The sequence below is a fragment of the Diadema setosum genome, chromosome 6 (genome assembly GCF_964275005.1).
Source record: "Diadema setosum chromosome 6, eeDiaSeto1, whole genome shotgun sequence".
NCBI lineage: Eukaryota > Metazoa > Echinodermata > Echinoidea > Diadematoida > Diadematidae > Diadema > Diadema setosum.
In genome coordinates this window covers 10,104,058-10,130,358 of record NC_092690.1, presented here as the reverse complement: position 1 = coordinate 10,130,358, position 26,301 = coordinate 10,104,058, and the positions used below count along the sequence as shown (strand labels likewise).

At 38.0% G+C, this 26,301-nt stretch overlaps 1 protein-coding gene and 1 pseudogene across 1 annotated transcript in view; both read right to left on the bottom strand.

Moving 5' to 3' along the window:
• LOC140229512 (uncharacterized) overlaps positions 1 to 6,761 on the bottom strand; it is a 28,940-nt gene extending 22,179 nt beyond the window's left edge. Inside the window, exons 1-6 of the mRNA XM_072309760.1 lie at positions 6,710 to 6,761; positions 5,068 to 5,181; positions 3,853 to 3,966; positions 3,281 to 3,394; positions 2,639 to 2,752; positions 1,740 to 1,853 (exon numbers count right to left, since the gene is read on the bottom strand). Coding sequence (XP_072165861.1) covers positions 1,740 to 1,853; positions 2,639 to 2,752; positions 3,281 to 3,394; positions 3,853 to 3,966; positions 5,068 to 5,181; positions 6,710 to 6,761 — 622 coding nt within the window. The remainder of the gene's footprint in view (positions 1 to 1,739; positions 1,854 to 2,638; positions 2,753 to 3,280; positions 3,395 to 3,852; positions 3,967 to 5,067; positions 5,182 to 6,709) is intronic.
• Positions 6,762 to 12,094: 5,333 nt separating this feature from the next.
• Positions 12,095 to 26,301, bottom strand: part of LOC140229511 (heat shock 70 kDa protein IV-like) — a 47,984-nt pseudogene continuing 33,777 nt past the window's right edge.

Below are 26,301 nucleotides of genomic sequence, written 5' to 3'. Positions count from 1 at the left end.
AAATCGTAGGTTTTGACCAATTTTAATGCTCTGTGACTTCAAACTCGATTTTCACGGCTTCGACCGTGCGCGACTTTAGGACCTTTTTGTTGTAGCGGGTCACATTTTTGCTTCTTTTGACCATAACTTCAAAAATGTACCTTTATTGACCGATATATCATTTAAAAGGTATCATTTTGTACTTTATGACAGAGACCATACTTCAAAATCTCCAAAAATGGACTTATCGGTTTTTGCAAACAAACTCTTCATATATTCAGTACACGATACAAGATTTAGAAAATGAATTAACCTATTGTTAATTTTTCTTTGTAACGATTTCATTACTCGATTACAACAATATTATGATTCTTAAAGGTAGGGAATCCCATTTGCATGCCTTAAATGAAGAGTTGTATAAATACAGTGGTATGTTGAAGAGAGTATCATTTTAGAAACTCCCATAAAGTATTGAAAGTGGAAGGTAACATTTAGTACATTTTTATTGACCGTTAGATTTTGAATTGAATTTCTTTTCTGGGCTCACCGTAAATTCCAGTACATTACTAGGCTACCTTTGCAGACCCATGCATTGCATGTGTGTCCATCATGTTTATTTTGTGAAGAAAGTTCATCAAAACTTACAAACATTTCTATATACATTCTTGCCACACACTCTATATGTTATTACATAAGCTCTTATACTTTTAGATTTGTGTTTATAGATTAAAAAAAAAATACAGAAGACTGCAACAAAAAGGCTTAAGTGTGGCTGACACAAAGAACTAATGAGTAGTTGAGTTTTGTGCATTATTCAAATTGTAGATAACTGTTGACTTCCAAATTTCTCAGCAGTGGCCTAAACAAATCCCCTGAGGTTCATATTTAATATATTAATATTAATATTTTATCTAAATATTAAAATGAAAGCACACACCCAGGGAAAGTGTGAACTGAGAAAAGAGGTTCTAAGTACAGTGTCTATTCAAGCGCTTAATCTTTACCAAGCCGTGCTGGCTGTGCGATGAATGGGACAAAAAACAGGAAGTAAACCACCAGAGTAGCAACAATGAAGAGATTATCATATTAAACTGAAATTAAACATGCCTCATTAACACATTCTGTCCATAATTAATGCCAACTTTCAAAGCAGTAGCACTATCTTTTCAAAAGTTATTAGAGTTGAAAGTGAAGAGTGTGGACAAGGTTTTTCAGAAATGAAAAAGGGATTCTAAAGACACACCTAATCACACTATTCTACCAAAAATGTTCGAGATAAACTGCTAAAAAACACACTTTCCTGCCCGTTTTATGATACCAAATTTAAGCATAATATAAAAGAAGACCCGCTCTTTTAGAAAATATGGAAAAGTCAAGATCGGCTACGTTGACCCATTTTACTTACTTTCAGTCCTCATGCAAAATCAGTGTGTGCGACTTTATGTTCGTTTTGAGGTGCACGGTCACAATGTTCTTATTATTCTCTTTATTTCTCTTGACCTTGAATCGGAAATATCTCCATTTGGCAAATATGGACTTATCGGTTTTTGCGAACAAACTCTTCATATATATATATATATATATTATATATATATATATATATATATATATATAACATCGTCTATCCATAAACATACACTGTTTTTGTTTATTTTGGGCAAGATATAGGATAAAATATCAGTCGGAAGAAGTTTGATATCTTTTCTTTCCATGTTCGTCACTATAGATTACCATTTACGAATCTCCGATTTCAAACTCACCCGTCTGGCAGTTCGACCCGTTATAACCCGGTGAACAATGGCATGAGTACATGTTGACTGCGTCCTGGCACGTTCCTCCGTTTTGACACGGACTGCTGTCACACTCATCGATATCTGGACAGGAAGAAAAATTAATGAATAATTTAAATTCACATGGTAACAGAACTGACATAACAAAGAGGGTAAAAAGAATCATGAAAACAGTGAGATCTGTGAAAGTTTCTACTCTTTTTTCGACTTTGAACTTTTATGTTCTCTGCTTTTGCTTTATCTCTCCTTATTACTCGAGCTTTTTTCTCTCTCTTTCTTTCTCTTTCACTCTCAAATCGTATGCAATATTTGTTCATATATCTGTGTGTATATGTGTCTTTTTGTATTCTACTATTTATCCGTATACCAAGATTCTTAAAATATCTTACATTGTGCGATATACAAGATTGACAATAACTTTAAAGAGGGATTGCTTTCATTTACCTATGACTTTAAATACCAGATTGAAAATTTCTATTCCGATTCCAAGCTCACCCGTCTGGAAGTTTGACCCGATACCCATTACCCAATCGAGTGAACAAAGACGCAATTGTAAAACAAACTGTATAGGATTTGTATTCCGAAGAATATGAAATTCTGACGTGACAGATTTGATTCATCGAAATATATTTAATCACTGAATTTCAAGAATAAGCTCTCTTTATCTCTTCTTCTGCCCTTCTTTCTTTCAACTTATTTTTCTCTTTATTCATATCCATAAACATAATTATGTATTATACAAAAAGTATATTTTGTGCAGGAATTAGGATTGAAAACTCCCTGAAAGAACATTGATGAAGGTTTGTTTTCATTAACAAGTTTATGACCATAATTCTTACTGCGATTCACTACTTTCCGGATTTACTCACCTGTCTGGCAGTTCAACCCATTATAACCCGGTAAACAGAGGCATGAGTACATGTTGACTGCGTCCTGGCATGTTCCTCCATTTTGACACGGATTGCTGTCACACTCATCGATATCTGTCAATGAAAGGAGTGACAAAGTGAGGTTTATTGATATGAAAAGAATGGAAAAAGAAGAAATATGGTGCAAAAAGGAAAAAAGATACATTCAAATGAATGTTGTTATCGAAAGAAGAACCGAAAGAGAGGAGAGTAGAGGAGGGAGCAAACAAAAGGAAAGTGTATAAGGAAAATTGATACTGACAGTTGAAGGCCAGTGGTGAGCCAGGAGTTGATGTTGCAATACTGGAGACTGGGGAAAAACACAACACTATAACGTGAACACTAAGTAAATGGTTCGGAAGTCGGTGGATGTAAACAACAACAACAACAACAAACGAAAAAAAAAAACAACAACAACAACCGATGAACCAAAAAAGAAAGAGCAGGGGTAAGACAAAGTTGGAAAATCATGGCGATAAGACAGAGAACTGTTATGAAATGAAATTCCGAAAAATCCAGTAAAACGAACGTTTTCTGTAAAAAAAAAAAAAAAAAAAGTTCGTTGATAAACTGCAACTCACCATCTTCCAAATTCTAACTCACCTGTCTGGCAGTTCGACCCGTTATAACCCGGTGAACAAAGGCATGAGTACATGTTAACTGCGTCCTGGCACGTTCCTCCGTTCTGACACGGAATGCTGTCACACTCATTGATATCTACAAAGTAAAAAAATGATAAAAGAAGATACAGTGAAATAAAGTAAAAATCACGATACAAAGGAATACGAAAGAAGAAAGAATCGTGAAAAAAAAAGAATATCATACACTCTGAACTTTCAGATTCTTTGCTCATAATGTTTATTGATATCAATACTAAATTCCAACCAACGACAAAAGCATTTTCAACCTGCAACTGTAATAAAAAAAACTCCTCTTTTTACTCCTCTTTATTTTGTATTTGTATGCTAAAATATGTATTCATACGTATGTAGGTAATAATACATCATGCATCCGCAAACAAAGAACATGCATGCATTTTCTCTGTGTGCATGACGTAAGAAGATCAATCCAACAAAGTGTAGTTTAGGTGTGTGTGTGTGTGTGTGTGTGTGTGTGTTTTATTTAACAAGTTTGTTTCCGGCTTGAAATTCGCTACTTCCCCAATCTCAGCTCACCCGTCTCGCATGTCACCCCATTATAGCCTTGGGAACAAAGGCAGGAGTACATGTTGACTGCATCTTCACACGTTCCTCCGTTCTGACACGGAATGCTGTCACACTCATCGATATCTGTAAAAGAAGATAATACCGACCCGAAATAAACTTGATTCAAAAACTAAAAATTTGATGACAAATATTATGTGAAGGAGCACGGCAACAGACGATATTGTGATAAGGAACCATTGTTGAAATTTTACACCGTAAAATCTGAGATTCTTGCGGTATTTCATCTGTTACCGTTCTAAGTCAAGTAACAAAGGCAAAGGAGTCATAAAGTTGCATGCTCCATGGTTACATTCCGCCAAAATTTTCTTTCTCGAATGATAATTTTGTTTGACACCAGGTTGCACGAAGCAAAACATATTACATGAATATAATCAATGTAATGGTGACATTTTTGTATGCATACACCACTTAATCAGAGAAAGAAAAATGATGTAGGAAATGAGCTCCCCTAAGAAATAATCCTGTTTTCATTGTTAGCCCGTGGAAGTCAGACGATGCCTGAAGACGGACCTCGCTGACCACTTGTCGGTGCCCGGCCCTGTTCACACGGATTCGGCTAAACCCGGGTAAAAACTTCTTCAACCTCCTCATTTATCATGGTCATTAACACCAATTATTATGTGGTTCGCAAGCACAAGGTTTCAATAAATGTATTCATACATCTGTACATCAAGGATCCATATGCATATCTTATGTATATATTTTACGCATGATAATGATTATTTGATTTGATTTGATTTGATTTATTGATTTATTATAATGATAGTAGCATATTGTGCCAAATGCATTATGCAGGGTGCTCAAGGCGCATAAATACAGAGCAGAATCAAGACAAAACCAGACGAGTTCTTTTTTAAGGAGTCAAAGGGTTTTATGTCGTCAGGAAAGCTATCCATAGTTTGGGGACAGGCATAAGTAAGTGATCCCCCTCTCCATGCTTTCGTGACTTTAAGGAAAAGAGAACAAGATGCAAGTGATCGCAAAAGTCTCATGGCAGTGTAACTTTGAATTGCAGACACGTGACATAGGTATTGTAACCCGGATAAACTGGTATTGATTTAAACGATTTTTTTTTTTGAAATCGATTGAAAGAAGGTTACTTTTGTCTCTCTCTTTTTTTTTTAAGTTTATTAACTGATCACAATCCTTTCGAAACCAACTCACCCGTCTCGCAGTTCAACCCGTTATAACCCGCCAAACAAAGGCATGAGTACATGTTGACTGAGTTCTGGCACGTTCCTCCATTCTGACAAGGATTGCTGTTACACTCATCAATATCTGTTAGTAAATAGATGATATAACGAAGAGATTACTATAAAAAATAAAAAAAAAATCACTATTGAAATGGAAGAAAAAATAAAACTTTGAAAACTAAAAAAAGGACATTCTATACACTTTCCAAACTTTCAGATTCTTGAGTTATCAAAACATTGGTTACAGTTCGTTATTCCGAAGGTTCGTTATTCGAAGGTTCTTTAGTGCGAAGGTTCGTTATTCCGAAGGTTCGTTATTCCGAAGATTCGTTTTTCTGAAGGTTCGTTAATCCGAAAATGAAACAAAACTCGTTATTCCCAAGGTTCGTTACGGACCCTATTTCATTTTAGGATAAACGAGCCTTCGGAATAGCGAACCCTATTTCATTTTCGGATTAACGAAGCTTCGGAATAACGAACCTTCGGAATGACGAACCTTCGGAATAACGAACAGCACCCATAACATTTATTGACTTAATGGTTATTTAACCCTGAGTTCAAAACATTGATTAAAAACATTCGCAGGTAGAACTTAGACCATTTGCTGGAGGGTCCGGGTAGCAAAAATTTTTCGCCGCAAGTCAACCCGCAAGGTTTTCCATGACACGGTGTGACAAGGCCTTGAGCATGCTCAAAACTCTTTCCGGGTAAAGTCGCGGGGGTTTGCCCACAGAGCGAGGTACACGTAGAACGCCAGTAGGAGGCCCGTAGCGGCAGCACCTCGCACGCAACTCATACGAGGGCACTTCGCAGCTGTAACGCAGGTACTTCGCAGCCCCCGTATGTCGCTCGTAACTGAAAACTGATCGGTTTCGAAGCTCTCATGCAGGTCACACGGAATACACGCAAGTTCCAGGTGTAAAGTAGCACGCGACTAGCAGGTAAGACGCGAGTACAAAACTCGCCAACATTCTTGTTCACCCGCAGAAAATTTTCCTGCGTGCTGGAAAATTCCTACATGCAACAAGCCCGCGTAGCTTACCCGGAAAGGTGTGACAGGGCCTTAAGTACACAATGAACTGGAGTGTGATCGCGGCAAGCCACTGTTATACGCGTATAACTCAGCTGTCATTAGTACCGGTCATTAGTGGGCGGCCGAGGCAAAAACTATTGCCTGTTGTAAGTACGGGCAAGTTAGGCAAAACTGAGCACTTGAACACTCAGGCCAAACCATTGTACATGGTTATTCCAACTAACCTCTCTGACAATTCGACCCATCGTAACCCGGTGAACAAAGGCATAAGTACATGTTGACTGAGTCCTGGCACGATCCTCCGTTCTGACACGGAATGCTGTTACACTCATCGATATCTTGAAAGTAAAGGAACAGTATAATAAAAAGATAACAGTGTCAACCTCGATATTCTCTTAAATCCATCTTTATTCAAATTCCTTCTTTCTCTCTCTCTTTACATACGTATATATGATATCATAATATTTATGTATACGTATATATCATGAATCTGTATACAAAAGCTAGAAACGAAGGGTAGCTTTCTTCATCAAAATCGTTGCAATTTTATAATTTTTCTAATTTCCGATTTCCAACTCACCCGTCTCGCAGTTCGATCCGTTATAGCCCGGTGAACAAAGGCATGAGTACATGTTGACTGCGTCCTGGCACGTTCCTCCGTTCTGACACGGGTTGCTATTACACCCATTAATATCTGTTAAGTAAGAAATGCATTGTTATGCTTCAACTTGATTAATTCAGTCATTAGCCCAAAAACTATTTAGAAATGAATAAATTGCAGAATGTAGAATGTAAAGCAATGCAGGCACTAAAGTGTAAAAGTATACAGCTTTAAAGGAATGCAGACTATATGCGTATAAATTGGTTAATGTCATCTACCAGTTACATTATATTCCCAGCTTAAAGGGATTGTATAGTTTTGGTTGAGACCTAACTTCAGGTTTCTAACATTCTTTGGTGAGATAATGAGAAAGCTCTCATGAAATATGAAAGAACATGCAATTCCAAGAGGGATTCAACTTTCATTTCATTAGAATTGGTTTCGAAATGGCTAAGATATTCGAAACAGAGCGATCTAAGTAAAAAAGTTGAACCCACATTTTTATTATGATCATTTTGTTTTACTTTGTTTTCGGATGTCTTAGCCATTCCAAAACCGTTTTTTCTCAAATAAACCTTGAATATTTCATGAGTGGTTTCTTGGTATCTCACAAAAAGTTGAAAGCCCAATCCTCATCTCCACCAATATTATACTATGCCTTTAAAATCGAAGATAGTAATTCGAACATCAATAACTTCGAAAGTAATATATATGACCTACATCACAAACCCTCCAAAAGTCGCCATATACGGGCTTTGAATTACGGGCAGATGCTGAAAGAGTAGTCACTAAGCTTTAACTATCGATCAACCTATCCAAATAACGGGGAAATTGTACACACGTCGGAAAAGCATGTACTGAAATAAGGCTTTGAATTTGCTCCGGGTCATGAACAGAAAAAAAAAAAAACACAGACAAACAAATAAACAGAACAGGAAGTAAATCTCGATAGTATTCAAAATGACGGGATTACCAGATTAAGCTTAAATTTTGCATACATCATTTGCACGTTGAAATTATTGATGAAATTATTTTTTTTTTAAAGTAGCGTCATCTTTTCAAAAGTTGTGATAGTTGAAACGGAAGTATGTGTAGAGGTTTTTTTTTCTAGGAAATTTAAAGTGTACACATATTTAAATTGTACACACTTCGGAAAAGCATGTACTGAAATAAGGCTTTGAATTTGCTCCGGGTCATGAACAGAAAAAAAAAAAACACAGACAAACAAATAAACAGAACAGGAAGTAAATCTCGATAGTATTCAAAATGACGGGATTACCAGATTAAGCTTAAATTTTGCATACATCATTTGCACGTTGAAATTACTGATGAAATTATTTTTTTAAAAGTAGCGTCATCTTTTCAAAAGTTGTGATAGTTGAAACGGAAGTATGTGTAGAGGTTTTTTTCTAGGAAATTTAAAGTGGCAATTAAGACATTCGCAATCACACTACTCTACAACTAACTACATGTTGTAGAAAAACTGAACTACCAAACTTAAGAATTGTGTTGGAAAATAATCGCTCTTCCAGAAAATCAGAAAATATGAAGAAAAAAAATGAAGATTGACAACGTCCACCCATTGTACCTATTTTGGGCCTTTATGTAAACTTATTGTGTGTGTCATGCTTTTTTGATTTTGTGGTGCACGGTCACAATTGTTAAGCGATTGCTATTAAGACATATTACGGAACAATACAGAAAAGAAAAGTTGGCAATATTGTTAAAAGTGCTATTCAATGTGATTTCCTATAGCTCCGAGATGAGCTTTACTTCATGTCATTGCTCTGAGAGTCCGTTTGTCTTGCCAAAAGAAAAGCAGATAACAAGGAGCCGTCTTTTCATTCGCGAAAAAAAAAATATATACAAAAATATAATTGCAATGTCTGGGCACCTTAACTGACGCTTTCATCCTCGGCTAATGCTATATTATGCTATATACTAATTTAGTGAGAAATTGATGCACAGGTCTATTTCGTGGATGGCTGAGAAGTGGATACGTGAGTTTAACTTTGGAAGTATTTAAACCCACTCGCTGCTCTCGTGGGCTTCAGACTGTTTCCAAAGTTAAAAGAAAGCATCCAATTCCCACCCCTCCACGAAATAGGCCTGTACATGATTCGTTTTATAAAACGGGTCCGTAAATTCATGATTTTCAACCTCTTTCGCCATCATGCATCCGGTACAACTACAATACTATACAATGCTTGAGCCATGCGTTCGGATTTTACCGGACGCATGGCTCAGTGTTGATTAGCAGGAATCAATGAATGACAAATGACCAAACAGATTGCAGAGATTCTAAAGTTCATTTCATAATGCAATTCCTTTTGAATGGACGAAAAATTAAATCCCTTTAATATTTTTCGCATACCATTGAAACTTGCGGGAAAGCATGCGATATGTCGCTGAACGCCGGGTATTTTGACTGGTGGAAGGATCTCGTATGGAAAGGTTTCTATGACCTCTCCGTTCTTTCCGGTCACATTCCTACAAGGGTTCTTGATCCCGAGATCTAGGACGTCTGATATCGGGACTAGCCTCCCCTGGTGATGCCTGGCTGATGAGTTTTCCCAAAGTATGCCTGAAGCTTGACACAAAGATTTTTGGTAGAAAGTGAAACAAAGGAATTTGGTAGACAGTGGAATAATGCAGTAAGGGTAAATGAGAAACAGAGGAAAGACACACACAAAAAGACGAAAAGACATTTGCAATTAATATTTCGGTCTTCATGGACTGTTTTATTTGTTATTGGCAACATACGCGCATACACGCACACACTTGCTAATGTACTTACAATCTTTACTCTGACATTAATTTGAACCATCTCTTGATAAGTTCTAAGAACTTGGACAAACCCTCCGTTTTCAGCCCCCAACAAAAAAAAAATGAGAAAACAAAAAAAAAATGGATTTATAAAATTGAATCAAATAGTTTATTTCGAGTTCACGTAGATGAAAACACTTACGTACATATATCATATAGAAAAACGTAGATACAAGATACAAGACACACTATATATATTTTTTTGTTGTTGTTGTTTTTGTACAGAAGGAAGACAAGGCAAACAAAGTTTAACCAACAAGCAAAATCAATATCATTTAAAGAAGTGCAACCCTCAAATCAAGTGTTAAAAAAAATCGATAATAATAAACAGCTCTTTAATCAAATTACAAAGTCAAATCAGTGCGCTGCATAGTTCACTATTTTTTTTTTTTTACATTGTAACAGATCACAGTTTACTTATAGAAAGATTTCTTTATCTTGCAATTGTCATGCAAGTTGAGCAGGCGTCGGCAGGTAAAAATGACAACATTTTAATAGACACTCGAGCGTGTGGAGATTTTTTATTGCAAAGGTTGGTCAGAATCGAATGCATTCGGAAACCAATTGTTTTTAACTTAACGCTTTTGCAACTTTTGTCGTGAACATTCTTTCCAAAGAAATACATATGCGAAACATGGTGAAAGTAAGGATATTTTCTTCTTTTTTTATCGTAATACAAATTTATAGTATTCCGCAGTACAGACTTACCAGGAGTAATCAGTAACATAGATGTTGTTATCTACTACAACTGTACCGGACTACGGAATGATTGATATGGTTGCTGGGGTTGACGCGAAAAGCAAAGTGGAACATCCCTATTTGTAATCTCTTTACTTTCTAAATACAAAGGTGCGGATTCCTGTTAACTATAAGGGGCTGGCAGACGATAGCGTTGGAGGGTCCTTTCAAGATCCTTATTAGATGTGTTTGAGAAACTTCGTATGATAGGTTCAAAATTGTAAAATGTAAATATCGAATTCGTAGTAATTGTCATTTGATTTGATTGTGGACAGATTAAAAAAAAAAAAGCAAAATCGCGCACCCGAACAATCTTGACGGAAGTCTAACAATACTGATATCAACATGTAATGCTTAAAGGGGAGATGTAGTATTGGCTGAAATGAGGATTCAGCGTTTAACGTTTTGGGAGACACTTAACCACTCAATGACATTTTCATTTTCATTTCATTTCATTTCAATTTATTTTCATATTTCTCACATATATCACAATAAAGTATATAAATACGAAAATTATACAAAACATAACTTAGATGAGACTTCATCGGAATGTACAGAAGTTTGATTTGGTATAAACACAAGGTCTGTATACCTGCGAATTGAACTGTGGTCATGATGCGAAAAAATATGATGGGGCCTGCGTAAAAGCATTAGCTTGTACAGCCGCAGGTCCCGTGAAAAATCAGATTAGGGAAGTTTAAACTGCGGATGTTTTTAAAGACCAACAATAACTAGGGAAACCGATTAAAATCAACAAAACAAAAAATCCAATTAAACAAATGTCACTAAATAAAATACAGAAAGGTCACATGTTGCAGCAATATAACCTACTACTTAGTAAGGACATTGGTAGAACAACTGGGATTGCAGAGATTCAAGGGGTGTGTTGCATAGTATAGAAAATTGCGTAACTGTATGGCATAAATACATAAGTAGAAGGTGGAATGATGATCAGATTTATCGTGAATGTAAACAATACCGTGTACTATAGGTCAATAAAGCTCAGGAGTAACATTCCAGCATGGGTCCTAAAACCAAGCAGGCCCTATGACCATGGTAACCGACAGCTGTCACGCGCGAGAATTTCGGTAATTGAGTGGAACAATAGGTGCATGAAGAACGCAACAGGCAGACTGATCAAAAATAGTGTTCATGGTTGGGTAATCATGAACTGTATAATTTCTCGTAAACATTTGGGAAAATACATCTGGTAATTGGCCAGTTGAAAACTGAAACATAAACAGGCCAACGTTGTAATGAAATAACTCGGGAATTTTCAAAATTCTGTTCCTAACAAAAAAAAAAATCGTTCGTGTGGGATAAATATCCAGTGTGGTTAACAATTCTAACAGCGCGTTTGTCACAGTGTTACACGTGACCTATCTTATTGGTCTAGATGAGGCAGTTTGATCACCCGAAATGAAATATAAGAAGAGATAAAGTACCGTTGAAATTATGTGTGCATTTATTAAAGTGTAATCAAGTCTTCAAATCATACATCCGGTCGTACAATATAATAATCCTCTGAGCTCACAACTTAAACATATCTCGCAGATTAAATGATTGTTATCCCATATATCACATACTAACAACCTTCTAACTCCAAAACTAATAACTCTCAATATGTATCGTTTGACTTATAAACTAACTCAGTAACCCAGTACTATCACACTCCTCACAATATTGACATAATTATGAGACGGCGTGGGCATGTGGCTTGCCACAACAAAAGATATCCCTGACCATAATGTCGGTCAGCGTTCAGAGTTCAGTTCAATACAAACTTGTGGTTCCGGTCTATCATTTATTGGGAAATGTTGTCATACTGACTTTGCTTCGCGAATCGGCGTTCTCCATATGCGACGACAGCCTTGCGTCCTTGGAGACGGCGAACGCGACGCGCTTGGAGAATGTGTCGGGGCGACAACGACGTCCTTCGACCGGTCGACCGCGGTTCAGCGAAGGCGACGGATCCAGCCCCGTGTAACCGGCGTTGCTGTGGAGGGGGTGCGTCTCGAACTCGGCGAGGGAAATCCGGGCAACGGGTCAGGCAGCGGCTGAAGAGGAGACACCTATGGAGTCTCGACCCGGTGATTGTGTGAGCTTATCTGGACGGAGCTCCACTATACCCTTAACAGCCGTCTGGAAAACATTACAAACAACATCTCACGGGACAATTGTCTTACCCTATCAACTTCTATAACACCTTAAGTTCATCTTGTTACTATCACCAACTCAAAACATAATAAAAGCATTATATATTATACATTCAAACAGCCTATTTTAGCCATTTATATAACAAATACGGAAATATCACAAGGGCCTCTCAAATGTACCCTAATCTCAAAATATACAGCCGACAATTAAATCTACATCATCATCATGACAATTCACTACGCGGGGACATAATTCCGCACTATACTTCAAACTTCCGTTATCAAAATTACTCTTTTACCTTATTTTATTATCTTCAGTCCTCCTCATATCAAACTTGAATACAAACAAAAAACCCTATATCAACTTTCTTGAATTAAATTAAACTGTATTCATATCACAACTGCAGACAATAAGGAGGGGCTTCTAAACTGTCCGGGTATCAATAATTATAGAATACGGCTTACCGCCAGAAATATAACTATACAGTACCAATTACTATCTGAGCAAACTCAAACCATTATCCATACTACAAAATTTATAAATAAGACAAACGGAAACTTACAGTTGGGCCTTAGACACCCCAGTTGTGGCATCACTGCTAGACAAGGCTCTGCAGCGTCTGGTCTGTCTGGTGACAAGACAGGGTGTGGCAGCTTCACTTCTTGTGAGCCTGCCTATACATACGCTGGCTGCTGCAAACTTAGCTATGCTGTGGAACAATAGCTGTCAAACACCTGCATGTGGGATGCCTCCAACCCGACTAAATTCATATGCAAATTCACTTCCTCCCAGACTGGAGGGTATTTAAATTAGATTTAAATCAACTCCTTACACCGTTTTTGTACAAGAAATAACAAATTGATAAGGTTTTCAGAAGCATTTCCCCACGCCAGAATCCCGTAGTTGAGATAGGGAGATACCAAAGTTAAATGTATGCTCTGTAGAATATTACATGGAAAATAATAGGAAAGTTTGTTAAGAACCCCGGTATTTCTAGCAATAATTCTGCTTACATAATTAATATGCGTTCTCCAAGATAAATCACTATCGATGTAAGACCCAAAAATTTTGTACTGTTGACCTGTGTCAGATCATTGTTGTTTATCTTGACAGAGAGAGGTATCACACTAGTGGCGAATTACTGAATAACATATACTGAGTTTTATCAATGTTTAAGGATAATTTGTTTGCAAAAATCCAAGATTGAACAGAAACAAGTTCTTTATTTATTATGTTTATAAGCGCATCAGGATTTTGATGGGAGGAGAACAAATTTGTATCATCTGCAAAACAAACGAAGGAAACAACCTTAGAGTTCTGGATATCGTTAATATATAAAATAAAGAGAAGTGGGCCTAACAAGGAACCCTGTGGAACACCACAATAAATCAGTTTTGGTTGGGAGTCCTGACCGTGGATACTTACAAATTGTTTTGTATTTGTTAATAATCAGTGAACCATTCTAGCGCCCTTCCCCGAATTCCGTAATGATTTAACTTGTAAAGTAGAATGTCATGATCTATTGTATCAAATGTTAAAGAATATACAATTTTTAATAGAAGAATTCAACGTTTTATTTGATGAAAATTGGGCTTGAAATGGCTGATATATCCAGACACAAATTATAACAAAGCGATCCTACATATATATATATATATATATATATATATATATAAATATAAATATATATATATATATACATATATATATATACATATATATTTGCCTGAATCCCACAATAGGGAGACAAATGGGGGTTATAATGTGGATATTAAGGAGACAGTTTCTCAAAGGAGACAATTTGCTGTCTCCGTAATGATTTTACACCTTGTACCATCTTGCTGAAAGGATGTTGGCGTCTTTTGCACTCTTTTTCGTTTAGAGGGAACCAACCTAAGTCTGCAATACCACTCGGTCTTGTATTATGATTTAAAGGTGGAAGACGGGATAGGTTAGTTGTTCTCATCGTGTATATCTGTAGGGGTTATAAAGCGACATAAAGGAGACTTTTAGTTTTTGGCCTATTGTGGGAAGAGGAAACTGTATATCTTTATTACAAAGATGGCAGCAACAAATATATCTTTTCTATACATTCTGGTACTGGTATCATCAAATATACTTCCGAGTTGTTCATTAAACATGCACTTAATTGAAAAACGGCCCCCGAAATTGCACGTTTTGACCCTTACGCACTGTTCGCTTTCGATCGGCTTTTCGTCCGCTTGCGCGCTACGTACGCCTCCCCCGCGCGCGCCGTTGCATGATAATGTCGCGGCAGTACCAAAACACTTGCACCCAGAACGTGTGAAGAAGAAAAGAAAGAAAGAAAGGAAACACCTAAAATATAGACAGTTACTAACGTTATTCTGTACATTGTACCAACGGCGTAAATCTGTACTGACGATGATCGGCGATAGTCACCATCACCACGATTGCAAGCCCGTAACCTGACCGGCGCAGCCTTGGTTGGGGGGGGGGGGGGGGGGGGGAAGAGGGGAGAGAGAAAGAGAGAGAGAGAGAGAAGCTTTGTGCCCCCCCCCCCCCACACACACACTTTACAGGGATTGACTGTCCCACTCTTTTGTATGAAATAAAAAGTGGGAGGAAAGTGGCAGCAAAAATATGAATACTTTTGTTGTTGTTGTTGTTGTTGTTGCTGTTGGGGTTTTTTTTTTTTTTTTTTTGCTTGTCAGATGACTTTCGGCGGAAAATCAGACCTTAAAAGTATGAAGACCTTTTCTGTGTTTGAAATATCTGTGCGAGGAAGAGGAGCGACCAAGCGGGAGGAGGGTGTGGGAGGGGGTATCCCACGAGAGGAACCTTTGCATTTTCAGACCCGAATTCCAGCGATATGGCGCACACTTTTGGTGAAATTGTGCATTTTTCTGTCAAAAAAAAATACAAAAAAGAAAAGAAAATGAATATAATTGAATAAGTAAATCGGGGGTATTTCAGCTCTTGCTCCGCCTGTGCGACATAACTGTGAAGGCCTATCACCGGCGTAGCCGGGGGATGCGAGGGAGCGAAGCGAGCGAGGGGGGAGGGTGTAGGGAGGCCTTCCGCTTCCAACGGTGAGAACTTTTTGCATTTTCAATCTGTAAATGGTGCAATTTGATGCAATCTTTGCGTGTTTTATCGATTTGAAACAGTCCCACATCATTAAGGTAGCACTTAATTGTGATTTAGATTATTATTGAAAGTTTTTGCCTATAAAATATTATGATTTATTAACATCTTGTACTGATTATTACACTGAATATCATGAACACGACCGAGCCCGAGCGAGCGAAGGGAGCGAGGGGGGGGGGTCCCCTCCCACGATGAAAACTTTTTGCATTATGATGTTGTGCATGGTGCAATTTGAGGCATTTTTGTTTAGGGTAGCAGTACATTTTGATGTAGATTATCATTGAACAACTTTAACTATAAAATTGTATCATTTGAATAAACTTCTTGTACATTTGTATTAATCATCACCGTGGGAGGGGCTAACTCCCCTCCCATGGTGAGAACTTTTTGCATTTTGATTTTGAACATGGTGCAATTTGATGCATGTTTTTGCGTGTTTTATCGACTTTGTTATTGAACAATTTACCTTTAATAGCATCATTTAAATAAACTTCTTGTATTAATTCTTCAACTGAATATCATATACGCAACCGAGCCCGAGCGAGCGGAAGCGAGCGAAGGTGGGTGGGGTGGGGGGGGGGGGGGGTGGGGAGGGCGTTACACTGAATATCATGAACACGAGCGAGCGGAGGGAGCGAGGGGGCGGGGCGGTGGTGGGTGGGAGGGAGAGGGGTGTCCTCCTCCCACGGTGAAAACATTTTGCATTTTGATGTTGTAAGTTGTGCAATTTTATGCATATTTGCGTGTTTTATCGACTTGAAAAAGTCCAAGCACGCGAACGATTCGCGAAGGACAAGAATGGAAACATCCAATATTCGGTTTTTTCTCCGAGTGTGTTCCGACAATGAAGCTGAAAACCATTCTTGCGCAATTTTATTTTGTGCGAAGTTCTCACGACATACTATGTGCGAATGTCGTGTGTATCATTGCTATGAAGTACAGCATGTTACGTGCACGAAGAACGCACGAAGGAAATGCGAACAACCCAAATTTTTCAATAATCATGGAAAAATTTAATGTACCCAAGGGTTGGTGGGAGCTGTCTTGAGTTTTTTTTTTCTTTCCTGAAATTTTCCTTTCTTTTTCTCTCATTTCTCTATTGTGTGCTGGCCTAGAGTTTTTTCATGGGACCTATCTCCACTAGTAAACCATTTGATTTTTTTTTTTTTTTTTGGGGGGGGGGGCAGTTTCTCCAACACATAATCTCTTGTTTCAGATGTAGTTTTGGCATACTTTAGATTCTGCGACTTTTTGTACATCAAACATTTCTTTCTCTTTGGTGGTCTTTAATTTCTTTTTTACTATAAAGTTGTTAATAGTTGTTCGGATATATGCTACAATTCTGATTTGTAGAAAAAGTAGGTCATCCAAACAAGCGCTAAACGTGCGTGAGAATGCCTCAGAAAGTACGCGAACAGTTTGCGGTTTGAAGTAAAAACTACATTCGCGAACGATTAACGACACTTCCGAACCTTCACGCTCGTTTGGCGATCTACGGAAGCTTATAAGCGCCAACCAGATGACGAGATAAGAAGACGAGAAGACAAGTTAAATACCGAGAAGCCGAGTTATTGGAACTCGGCAAGTCGACTTGTTTGGATCAAGAAGACAAGAAGCCGAGTTGTTGAGTCGATTTGCTTGGGACGAATAGACAAGATGATGAGCTGTCGAAACTCGGCAAGTCGACTTGCTTTGGACAAAAATACAAGATGACGGGTTGTTGGAACTCGGCAAGTCGACTTGTTTGGGTCAAGAAGACAAGCAGCCGAGTTGTTGGAACTCGGCAAGTTGACTTGTTTGGGACAAGATTTCAAGATGACAAGTTGTTTGGGATAAGAGGCCGAGTTGAAAAAGATAACGAGTTGTTGAAACTCGGAAATTAACTTTTGGGGGATAAGAAGACAAGATGAGCTGTTGGAACTCTATAAGTCGACATGTTTAGGACAAGAAAACAAGATGACAAGTTGTTTGGACAAGGGGACAAGGAGTCGTGTTGTTGAAACTCGGCAAGTCAATATACATATTTCTCTGCGACATTTGCAACCTCATTGCGTCGTGGATTTGCATACTGAGTTTCTCTTCCACACGACAGCAATATCTGGGAAAACTGACATTCTTCCTGATTTTTAAGCTATTTGCCATATTCCACAAATTGTTATCATGGAAAGAATAGTACTGGAATACGTATTTGACAGACGGAAGGCAGCAACTTGCTCTTTAAAACATCTGAAACTATCTGAAATTATATTAAACTATAGGAATAAGTTGCGACAGTAAATAAGCCTCTTCATTTGATATTTTGAAATTTTGTGGAAGAACTGAAAATAAATTATGCAATTAATTGGGATTAAAACCAAATCAAAGACATGGACTATTGAGCCATTCACTCTGGAAATTTAAAATAGAATCATTAAATAAGCGTTGACAATTGACACACGAATTATCATAAGCATTTCTCAACAAAATGTGATATCAACACATAGCATTGATTTACCAAGGGCGGAATGGGGAGAGGGCATAGATTTTATCTACGGCCACTAGCACTAACTTTTTTGACAAGCTGTAAGAACTAGAAAAAAAAATGATACAAGAGTCAAGCTTATAGGTCGATTTACGAAGGTGGGGGGGGGGGGGAGAAGATTCAAGATTCAAGATTCAAGATTCAATCATTTATTGTCTGATTTGAAAAATACAGAAAATCTTCCTCCACTGGCAAGATAACAGAGCATAACACGACAAGAATAACAAACAGATCACATAAATGCACAGGCACATATAAACACATGATAATCAATTAACAATTCGACACATCACCAAACGGTACATCGTAACTAATTAGACTGAAATACTAGTGAAATGAAAAGGCAAGTTTGAGACTATAACAATAAGATATTAAAATATACTATTGATGCATTGAATCTTTCCAACATGCTGACGTCTGACTATGACAAATATATATATCAAAAATGCAAAGTCATAAATACTAAATTGCACAGGCCCTAATATGTTGTTGGGAGTGAAACATGTGTGATGTACATAGTGTACATTATACAGAACCCAGGGATCACGTGTCACATGTGTGCCCAAGAAGAGTAGGAATAAGAAGAAAAGAACAGAAGTGGAAAGGATGGAAAGAGTTCCAGAGAACAGCTGCCTCTATGGGCACACATTGTAATACAGTGTTGTTACGCAAATATGCATGCACACGTATGCGAAAACATTCCGTGGTCATTCCAATGAAATAGCATAGCAGAGTGCAACAATGAATGCCGCATAATGCATAAGTAAATCACAGTCCATGTGTGCCCAGGAAGCAAAATAGAAAGATAGATGGAAGGGAGCAGAAGATAGACGGGAGGGGGGAGGGATTTCCAGGAAAAGCTGCCTATGTGGGCACACATACAATGTGATATGCCTTACATAAATACATATATCAAGATTCCAATTAGTCAATTCACAAAGGGCTGTAAATAACTTGCGTAATGAGACATCTCTATAAAAACACATAGAATTGCACACTTATACATGGTGAGCTGTCTTGAAAACCTGTCAATACAACAGTGTTATCCTATAATAATAATAATATTGCATTAGTTGCACTCAATAAGTGCCCAGAAAAAGCATAAACCATGAAGAAAAGAGCACAGGATCCGAGGGAAAGAAGAGAAATGGGGAAAGGGAAGAAAGGAGTAGTCCTCTCAAGAGAGATGTTTATCAAAACTCACAAAGAATGCAGCATACAATGTACATGCAGTTGAAATGCATGAATGAATAACATTCTAATGTCATCCACGAAACAACCTTATAATTCAACGGTGAAAAACAGTAATAAGGCACAATCGCCACATACATGTATCACACTGCATGTGCGCCCACTGGTAGGAACCAAGAGAGGAAAGAGAGAAAGAGAGAGAGAGAGAGAGAGAGAGAGAGAGGAAAACAGAAGATAGAAGAAAAGGGTTGAGAGCTTCCGTAGAACTACACGCGCGGGCACACATGCAACATAATTATCATAAAAGGCATTTGTACAATATAGATACCGTATTATAACAAACTTTCCAGGTTAAATCCAAATCTATGAAAACAAATTGGCTATTGGAATTAACAAAACAGAATATTGAACGAGAACCAGTACACCTCATCAGTGGTTCCACAAACAATCAACCGAACAGGTTAAAATCATTTGACCATGCAATTAACAATATCACCAGCATAGAAAAGGAATACCAGAATAACAAGGAAAGCTAAGGAACCAGAGTCACACAAGTACCCGAGAACAACAGAATTTGTAGAGTAGAGTAAGAGGAATTAGGAAAAGAAGTACTGATAGAGAGAAGAATTAGCAGGAACTAGGAAGTACCGGGTACATGCACAGACACATAATGTCCTTTACCGTTTAACAGAACCATTGAAGATGTGAATAGCATTCGGAACAAAAGACTGTCTGAATCTAGAACGTACTGTTTTAGGAACACTCAAACGAATGCCTGACCGGTTACACTTATATAGATGATTAAGGGGATGTGAGAAATCATGCATGATTCTTTGAAGCTTGGACCAAACTTGCTTCTCATACAGTTCAGTAACCGTAGGTAAGTCTGTGTGAGTGATTCGTTGAGCAACCTTCCTTACTCAGTTCATAAACCTGTCATTTATGTATATTATGGTCGTTCCTTTACTTCTACAGCAATATCATATTTCGCAAACATATTGTTCCCATTCCCAGAGCACCCCTCTCCACCAAGCAGGGGCGTAGATAGCAGGGGGGGGGGGGTGGTATGCACAATCATTCCCTGCAGGTTTCAGAGATAGTAAAATATACGTGTTCCTAATAAATCGCCTGATTTTCCTCGTGAAGGGTGGGGGCAGTTGGCAATGAAAATATTGGGGGGGGGGGGGGAATATTGTCCCCGGCCCCCATAGTCAGGTCGCTTAATGTCAAAATTTGGGCTTACCGTTACAGGGCGGATACAATCACCAAATTTGGAGAGGTGATCCCCTAGGACCTACTCATTGATATTAGAGCAGGAGCCCTCTGGATTTTTTTTTGTTTTGTTTTTTAGGGTGAAAATGCTGAATTTCAATATTTCTCTATTTATGATAGATATATACCGTATTTGCCTAATATATAGGGGAATATGGTGACATATAGGTTCAGATATGTTGTGAATTGATTTATGTTTTCATGGATTGAAAATATCTAACGTAAACTTGAAACCATGATCAACATCAAACCATATGAAACATGGAGTTGGTGGAATTAATTACCGATCAAATATGATATACATATATTACATACCAATCAAATATATGTATACAGTTTAAAAAGAAAACAGTTTCTGACATAAGCGGTTTTCCTATACTCAATAGTGGATCGAGGTGGGGGCGCACCGGCCCCTCTTCTTTGTTGAAATAAAAGAAATAAATAGAAAAAAAACATAGCGGGGGAGCACGTACCCCCCCCCCTTTTTTTATTTTTGTAAAGGCGCCCCTCCCCCTCATGGAATTCCTGCATCTGTCCCTGCTTCTCCCATAATATTTCATAATCTGAGACTTGTTTTACACTGAAATTATTGTGCAGTAAGATTTTGAACTGTTTTCAGGTACAGTGCACCCTTGTAATAACGAACGTGGTAATAATTTTCGTCATTATAAACGTTTTCGTTTAAAGTTAAAAACCAGGTTCCAAAGCTATCATATATCCTTCTACATGTATTAATACTTTACAGTTCGGTTGTAACGAAATTTCGATATTACGGGAAGAAAACTGCTGGTCCCGACGACGTTTGTTATAATGGGGGTGCATTGTACTGCAGTCTTTTGGAAAACATTATTTTGACTCCCATCGTAAATCTAGCAAGCTCTAAATTGCATGAAATTGAATGATCATCGATTAACTAATTACTTAAACCACGAACAACTTCCTGTTGTGCTACGGAAGGTCATGCTGAGATAAGTTATTCATCTAGAAACAGCCAAAGATAGACATCTTAGAAACCACAGGTGAGGATGTTTGACTACATTCAGCTACTGCATTATTCTTTATGTGCCACCGAAACGTGTCTCAGCAACCGAAAACTTCCCTTCTGAGATTATGGGTGAACTTTATCTTTTACCAGGAATTTCACTGAATCAGATAATCATACCAAATGAGGACAGAAAAATATACACGATGTCTTGTCATAGTTGTGTTGGCCATAATCTATATTTGTGTTTACAGATGTTTGAAGTTTTGTGGGATGAGGGAGGTTTGTTTTGCAGAATGTTTCATGAGACGAAAGAAACTAGCTGACTGGCATAGTCGCTTTGTCCTTTTTCCCCCAGAGGATTACCTTTATCATGTACATGTGTTTTCTGCTGTAACAGCCCAAGGCATCATAAATGTACATACCTAGAGATCAATTTTCACCAGAAAATGTCTTTACTGCCAAATACATGACAATATTACTCCAATCCACCTTAAGTGAAATGATTGAATGGAATTCAAAGGTTTATACGATAATTGGATTAAATTCCAATACTTTTGCTTTTCAGAATGTAATCCATCATGGTAATTAAGTGGGATCGTTGCGTGATTTGCCAGCAAGACACCGATGAACCCTTGAAGTGTCCCTTGAAGAGTTCAAGGGCAAGTGGTGACAAGACAGATCCCTACAAGTCTTTCCTGTCGAATGTCGAACATTTCCGAGTCATTAATACTGTTCCAGTTTAACTCTGTTTTGGAACGAAGAAAGTGTTGAAAGCTTTGTTATAACTAAACTCTGCTCAATGGCACAGAGCTTACCATTTGCAATTCAATAAATCTAAAGTGGAGAAGCCAAAGAAAAGAGCGTTCACACCCCAAATAAAGACCTAAAAAGGCTCACCAAGCGTAGAGATGTTCAAAAATGTTTCTTCTCTGAGAAAGGAGCAGAGGGTGGAGGATGTCCTCCATGAAGTGTCAACATCCGACGCTGATAAGAATATCATTGACATGATCACAGAGCTCAATGACACCTTACTAATGGCCAGAATAGTCGTAGGAGATGTCATTACAATGGAAGCAAAATATCATTTGACCTGTCTCCTCAAGCTTAGAAACCAATATCGCAGTCACACTCGCAAGACAGGCCAGTCGCCAGAAACATATATTTATACAGTGAAACCCCGTTATAACGAGGTCCGTGGGACCGCCGAATTATAACTGGTTCCTCGTTATCAACGTACGCGCTAAAAACAAAGAAAAACAAAAGCGTGGAGTCGCATACCAAGGAATCAAACTTATGAGCAGTCTTTGTGTTGTTATTACACAAGTAAATGTATCATTATTATTGAGAAAGAATAAAAAGGAATCATTTGTGAGTTGATACCGTAGCCAAAAGAATAAAAAAGAAGGGGTTGAAAACGTGTTCTTTGTTTTTCTTCCGGAAAATCTCTTCGCGTGTGTTGTGCATGCGTTCTTGAAAAGTGCACGGCAGGGTTGAACTCTTAATCCTTTCTACACCTATCTCTTCCTCGTCTTTTGAACCATTCTGAAAGAATAAAAATATCATTTGTAAAAAACAGTCTAAAATTTTAATAAGCAAAGTCATATTGTATTAAAAACGTTTGTTACTTTTTTTCTGAACATGGGTGCAAGCAGAGTAACATGCATTATTCAAAATCATTTTACGCTGTGTGCGCCCAGCGGGATCGCGATGATTACATTAATTATTTAGGCTGTATTCCATGTCTGCACTTTGCGTTATTACATTACACAAGTAAATGTATCATTATTACTGAGAAAGAATAAGAAGGAATCATTCGTGAGTTGATACCAAAAGCATAAAAAGAAGGGGTTGAAAACGCGTTCTTTGTTTTTCTTCCGAAAAATCTCTTCGCGTGTGTTGTGCATGCGTTCTTGAAAAGTGCACGGCAGGGTTGAACTCGTAATCCTTTCTACACTGACACCTATCTCTTCCTCTTGTTTTGAACCATTCTGAAAGAATAGAAATATCGTTTGTGAAACACAGTATAAAATTTTAACAAACAAAATCATATTGTATTAAAAACGTTTGTTACTTTTTTTCTGAACATGGGTGCAAGCAGAGTAACATGCATTATTCACAATTATTTTACGCTGTGTGCGCCCAGCGGGATCGCGATGATTGCATTAAATATTTAGGCTGTATTCCATGTCTGCATCAGCAGGGGTTGAAAATGCGTTTTGTATTTTTCTCCCCAAAATCCTTCGCATTTTGTACATGCGTTCTGGAAAGGTAGACGACATGGTTGAATTCGTGATCCTTTTTACGCCTATCTCTTCCTCATATAACGGACCATTCTGAAAGAATGAAATTATTCATTTGTAAAGATACAGTGTGAAATAATAATGGACATCACGATAATTTCATAAATTATTTCGGCTGTAATCTTTTACGTATAGTGTACACATCAATGTTTCCTAACCAGCAAAACAACTGGAAGTCTGAACTAATATGGAAAGGATTATGATAAGCTGCACATGCATTCCAAAAATATATCTCTCAATGTTCTGTCACCAGTTTGTTTTACTGGATGAAACAATTTTGAATGAGTTTTTTTTTTTTTTTTTTTTTGTCACATGCAACAGGCTCAGGAAAGGGACACAGAGCGGGAGGGTTTAGGAAGGGTACGATCCCCCTCGTAAGCACAAAAGATTTTACATTGCATGCATTCTGGTGCATACTTTGGAAAAGATATTTAGACAAACGCAAGAAAATTTTTCTCATTTCGGGAATTATTTGGCGACAAAATGACATGTTTGCCCCCACCCCCGTTGTCCACAATCTACGTCCCTGCATACGAACTGGGCTTTTGCGTTCTTAGAATACAGATAAAAATGAAAAAAATTTCGATGGAAAATTTGGAAAGCTGTCAATCCCCAGAATGTACTATAAGGTTTTTAATGGGAAACAAAGCGGGGAAAAGGTGGATTCAAAGAAGATATCCCCTCCCACCGCGATGGATCTGTCGTGTTCTCTCTTGTAACTGAAGTGAGAGACCTGGTGCACTCTTAAGATAAAACTTTTGGGAATCTTGCAATCTAAAAAGAAAAAAAAAAGAAAAGGACCGAAAGGGGAGATATTTTTTTTCTCGCATTTTCAGAATTGAAATTCTGCAATGTGTTGCACACTTTGGATAAGATGTTTGGACAGTTTTCTATCCAAAAACGCAAGAAAAGTTTCCTCATTTCGGGAATCATTGGGGATCAAAATTATATATTTGGTACCCCCTTGCATTTTTAGAATTCAGATGAAAATATGTCGCAAACACATTTATAAGGTAATCTGGGAAAATTTCAATCCCAGAAGTGTATACTTTTTTTTTGAGGGGGGGGGGGGACCCTTCAAAAATTGAAAGCATCTAGATATCTCCTCCCACCTACTGAACTTTTGCATTTTCTTTTAATTGAAGTAACAGACCTGGTGCACACTTTAGATGAAACATTTTTAAATCTGTCAATCTGAAGTGTACGGGGAGGGTATGGGAGGGGGTAGGCCTAGGCCTATCCCCCTCTTACTCGAAGGAGTTTTTGTATTTTCAGAATTAGAATTCCGCCATCTTTTGGTGAAATATTTAAACAGTTTTCCATTTAAAAAAAAGGTAAGAACATTTCCACATCTCGGGAGTTACGAGGAGGAGCAAAATGATATGTTTGTCCACGATACTTTTATTGGGGACCCCCCCCCCCCCCCCCCACCGACCCCTCTGCATACAAGGGAGCTTTTGTAAGTGAAAGATCTGCTGCACACTCTGTGAAAAATTATTTGGAAATATACGTCAATCTCAAAAGTGTACAAAGTATATTGTAAGGGATCCAGTACATAGCGGAGCTTTTGCAGGTTTATGAGTGCAATTCAACGATCTGGGGCATAGCTCTGGCGGCATTTGGTCAATCTTCCATGAAGAAAGTTCGAGATTTGTCCTCATCTTGAAAATTCGTGGGGGAGAAATGATTTGTCTGCCCAAACACTCCCATAGGGGCGGGGCAAATGCCCCTTTGCCTCCCCCCAGATAGATTCGACGCAACTGATCATCCCTTAGTATACCCATAGATGTATCCTGACTGAGTCAGCAGAGTCATCATCGTTTCTCAGGAATGATTCAGGAATTAATGGAGAGGGTTCAATTATGGCGGTATAGTTTTTGTTATTGTTTGTTTGTTTGTTTTTCGTACATATTTTGCAGATGGTCCCGAGTTGCTCGCGTCATAGCATGTTTACATGTAGGTCTATATCTATTGACGTTGTTAACGTCTGGGCCATTCCTTACAGTGTATGTCGATTATTACTTTCTTCAGCGCTTGAGAAAAATATGTATTTACACAACCATCCTACAAGATAGAATACTGTTCAGTTCTGTTACCTGTATTTCGGGGGGGGGGGGGGGGATTCATACCCCCATCCCCTAGTATTTACGCCCATGCCTTGTACTCGTGGTAGGGTCATTGTCATGCTACTTAAATTCTGAAACATTGAATCGTGAGATTTTGCAAATTGTATAAGCTTGCGTACTGATCATGGAAGAATAGTAAAAAAAAATACTACAAATACAAATGTGCGAGCTTTTTTTTTCTTACGATTGACACCCATGACACTATGTGACCGTGCACCACAAAACGAACAAAAAGTCGTACACACTGATTTTGTGTGAGGACTGAAAATAAGTGAAATGGGCTAACTTAACCTATCTTGAGTTTTTCATATTTTCTGAAAGAGCAA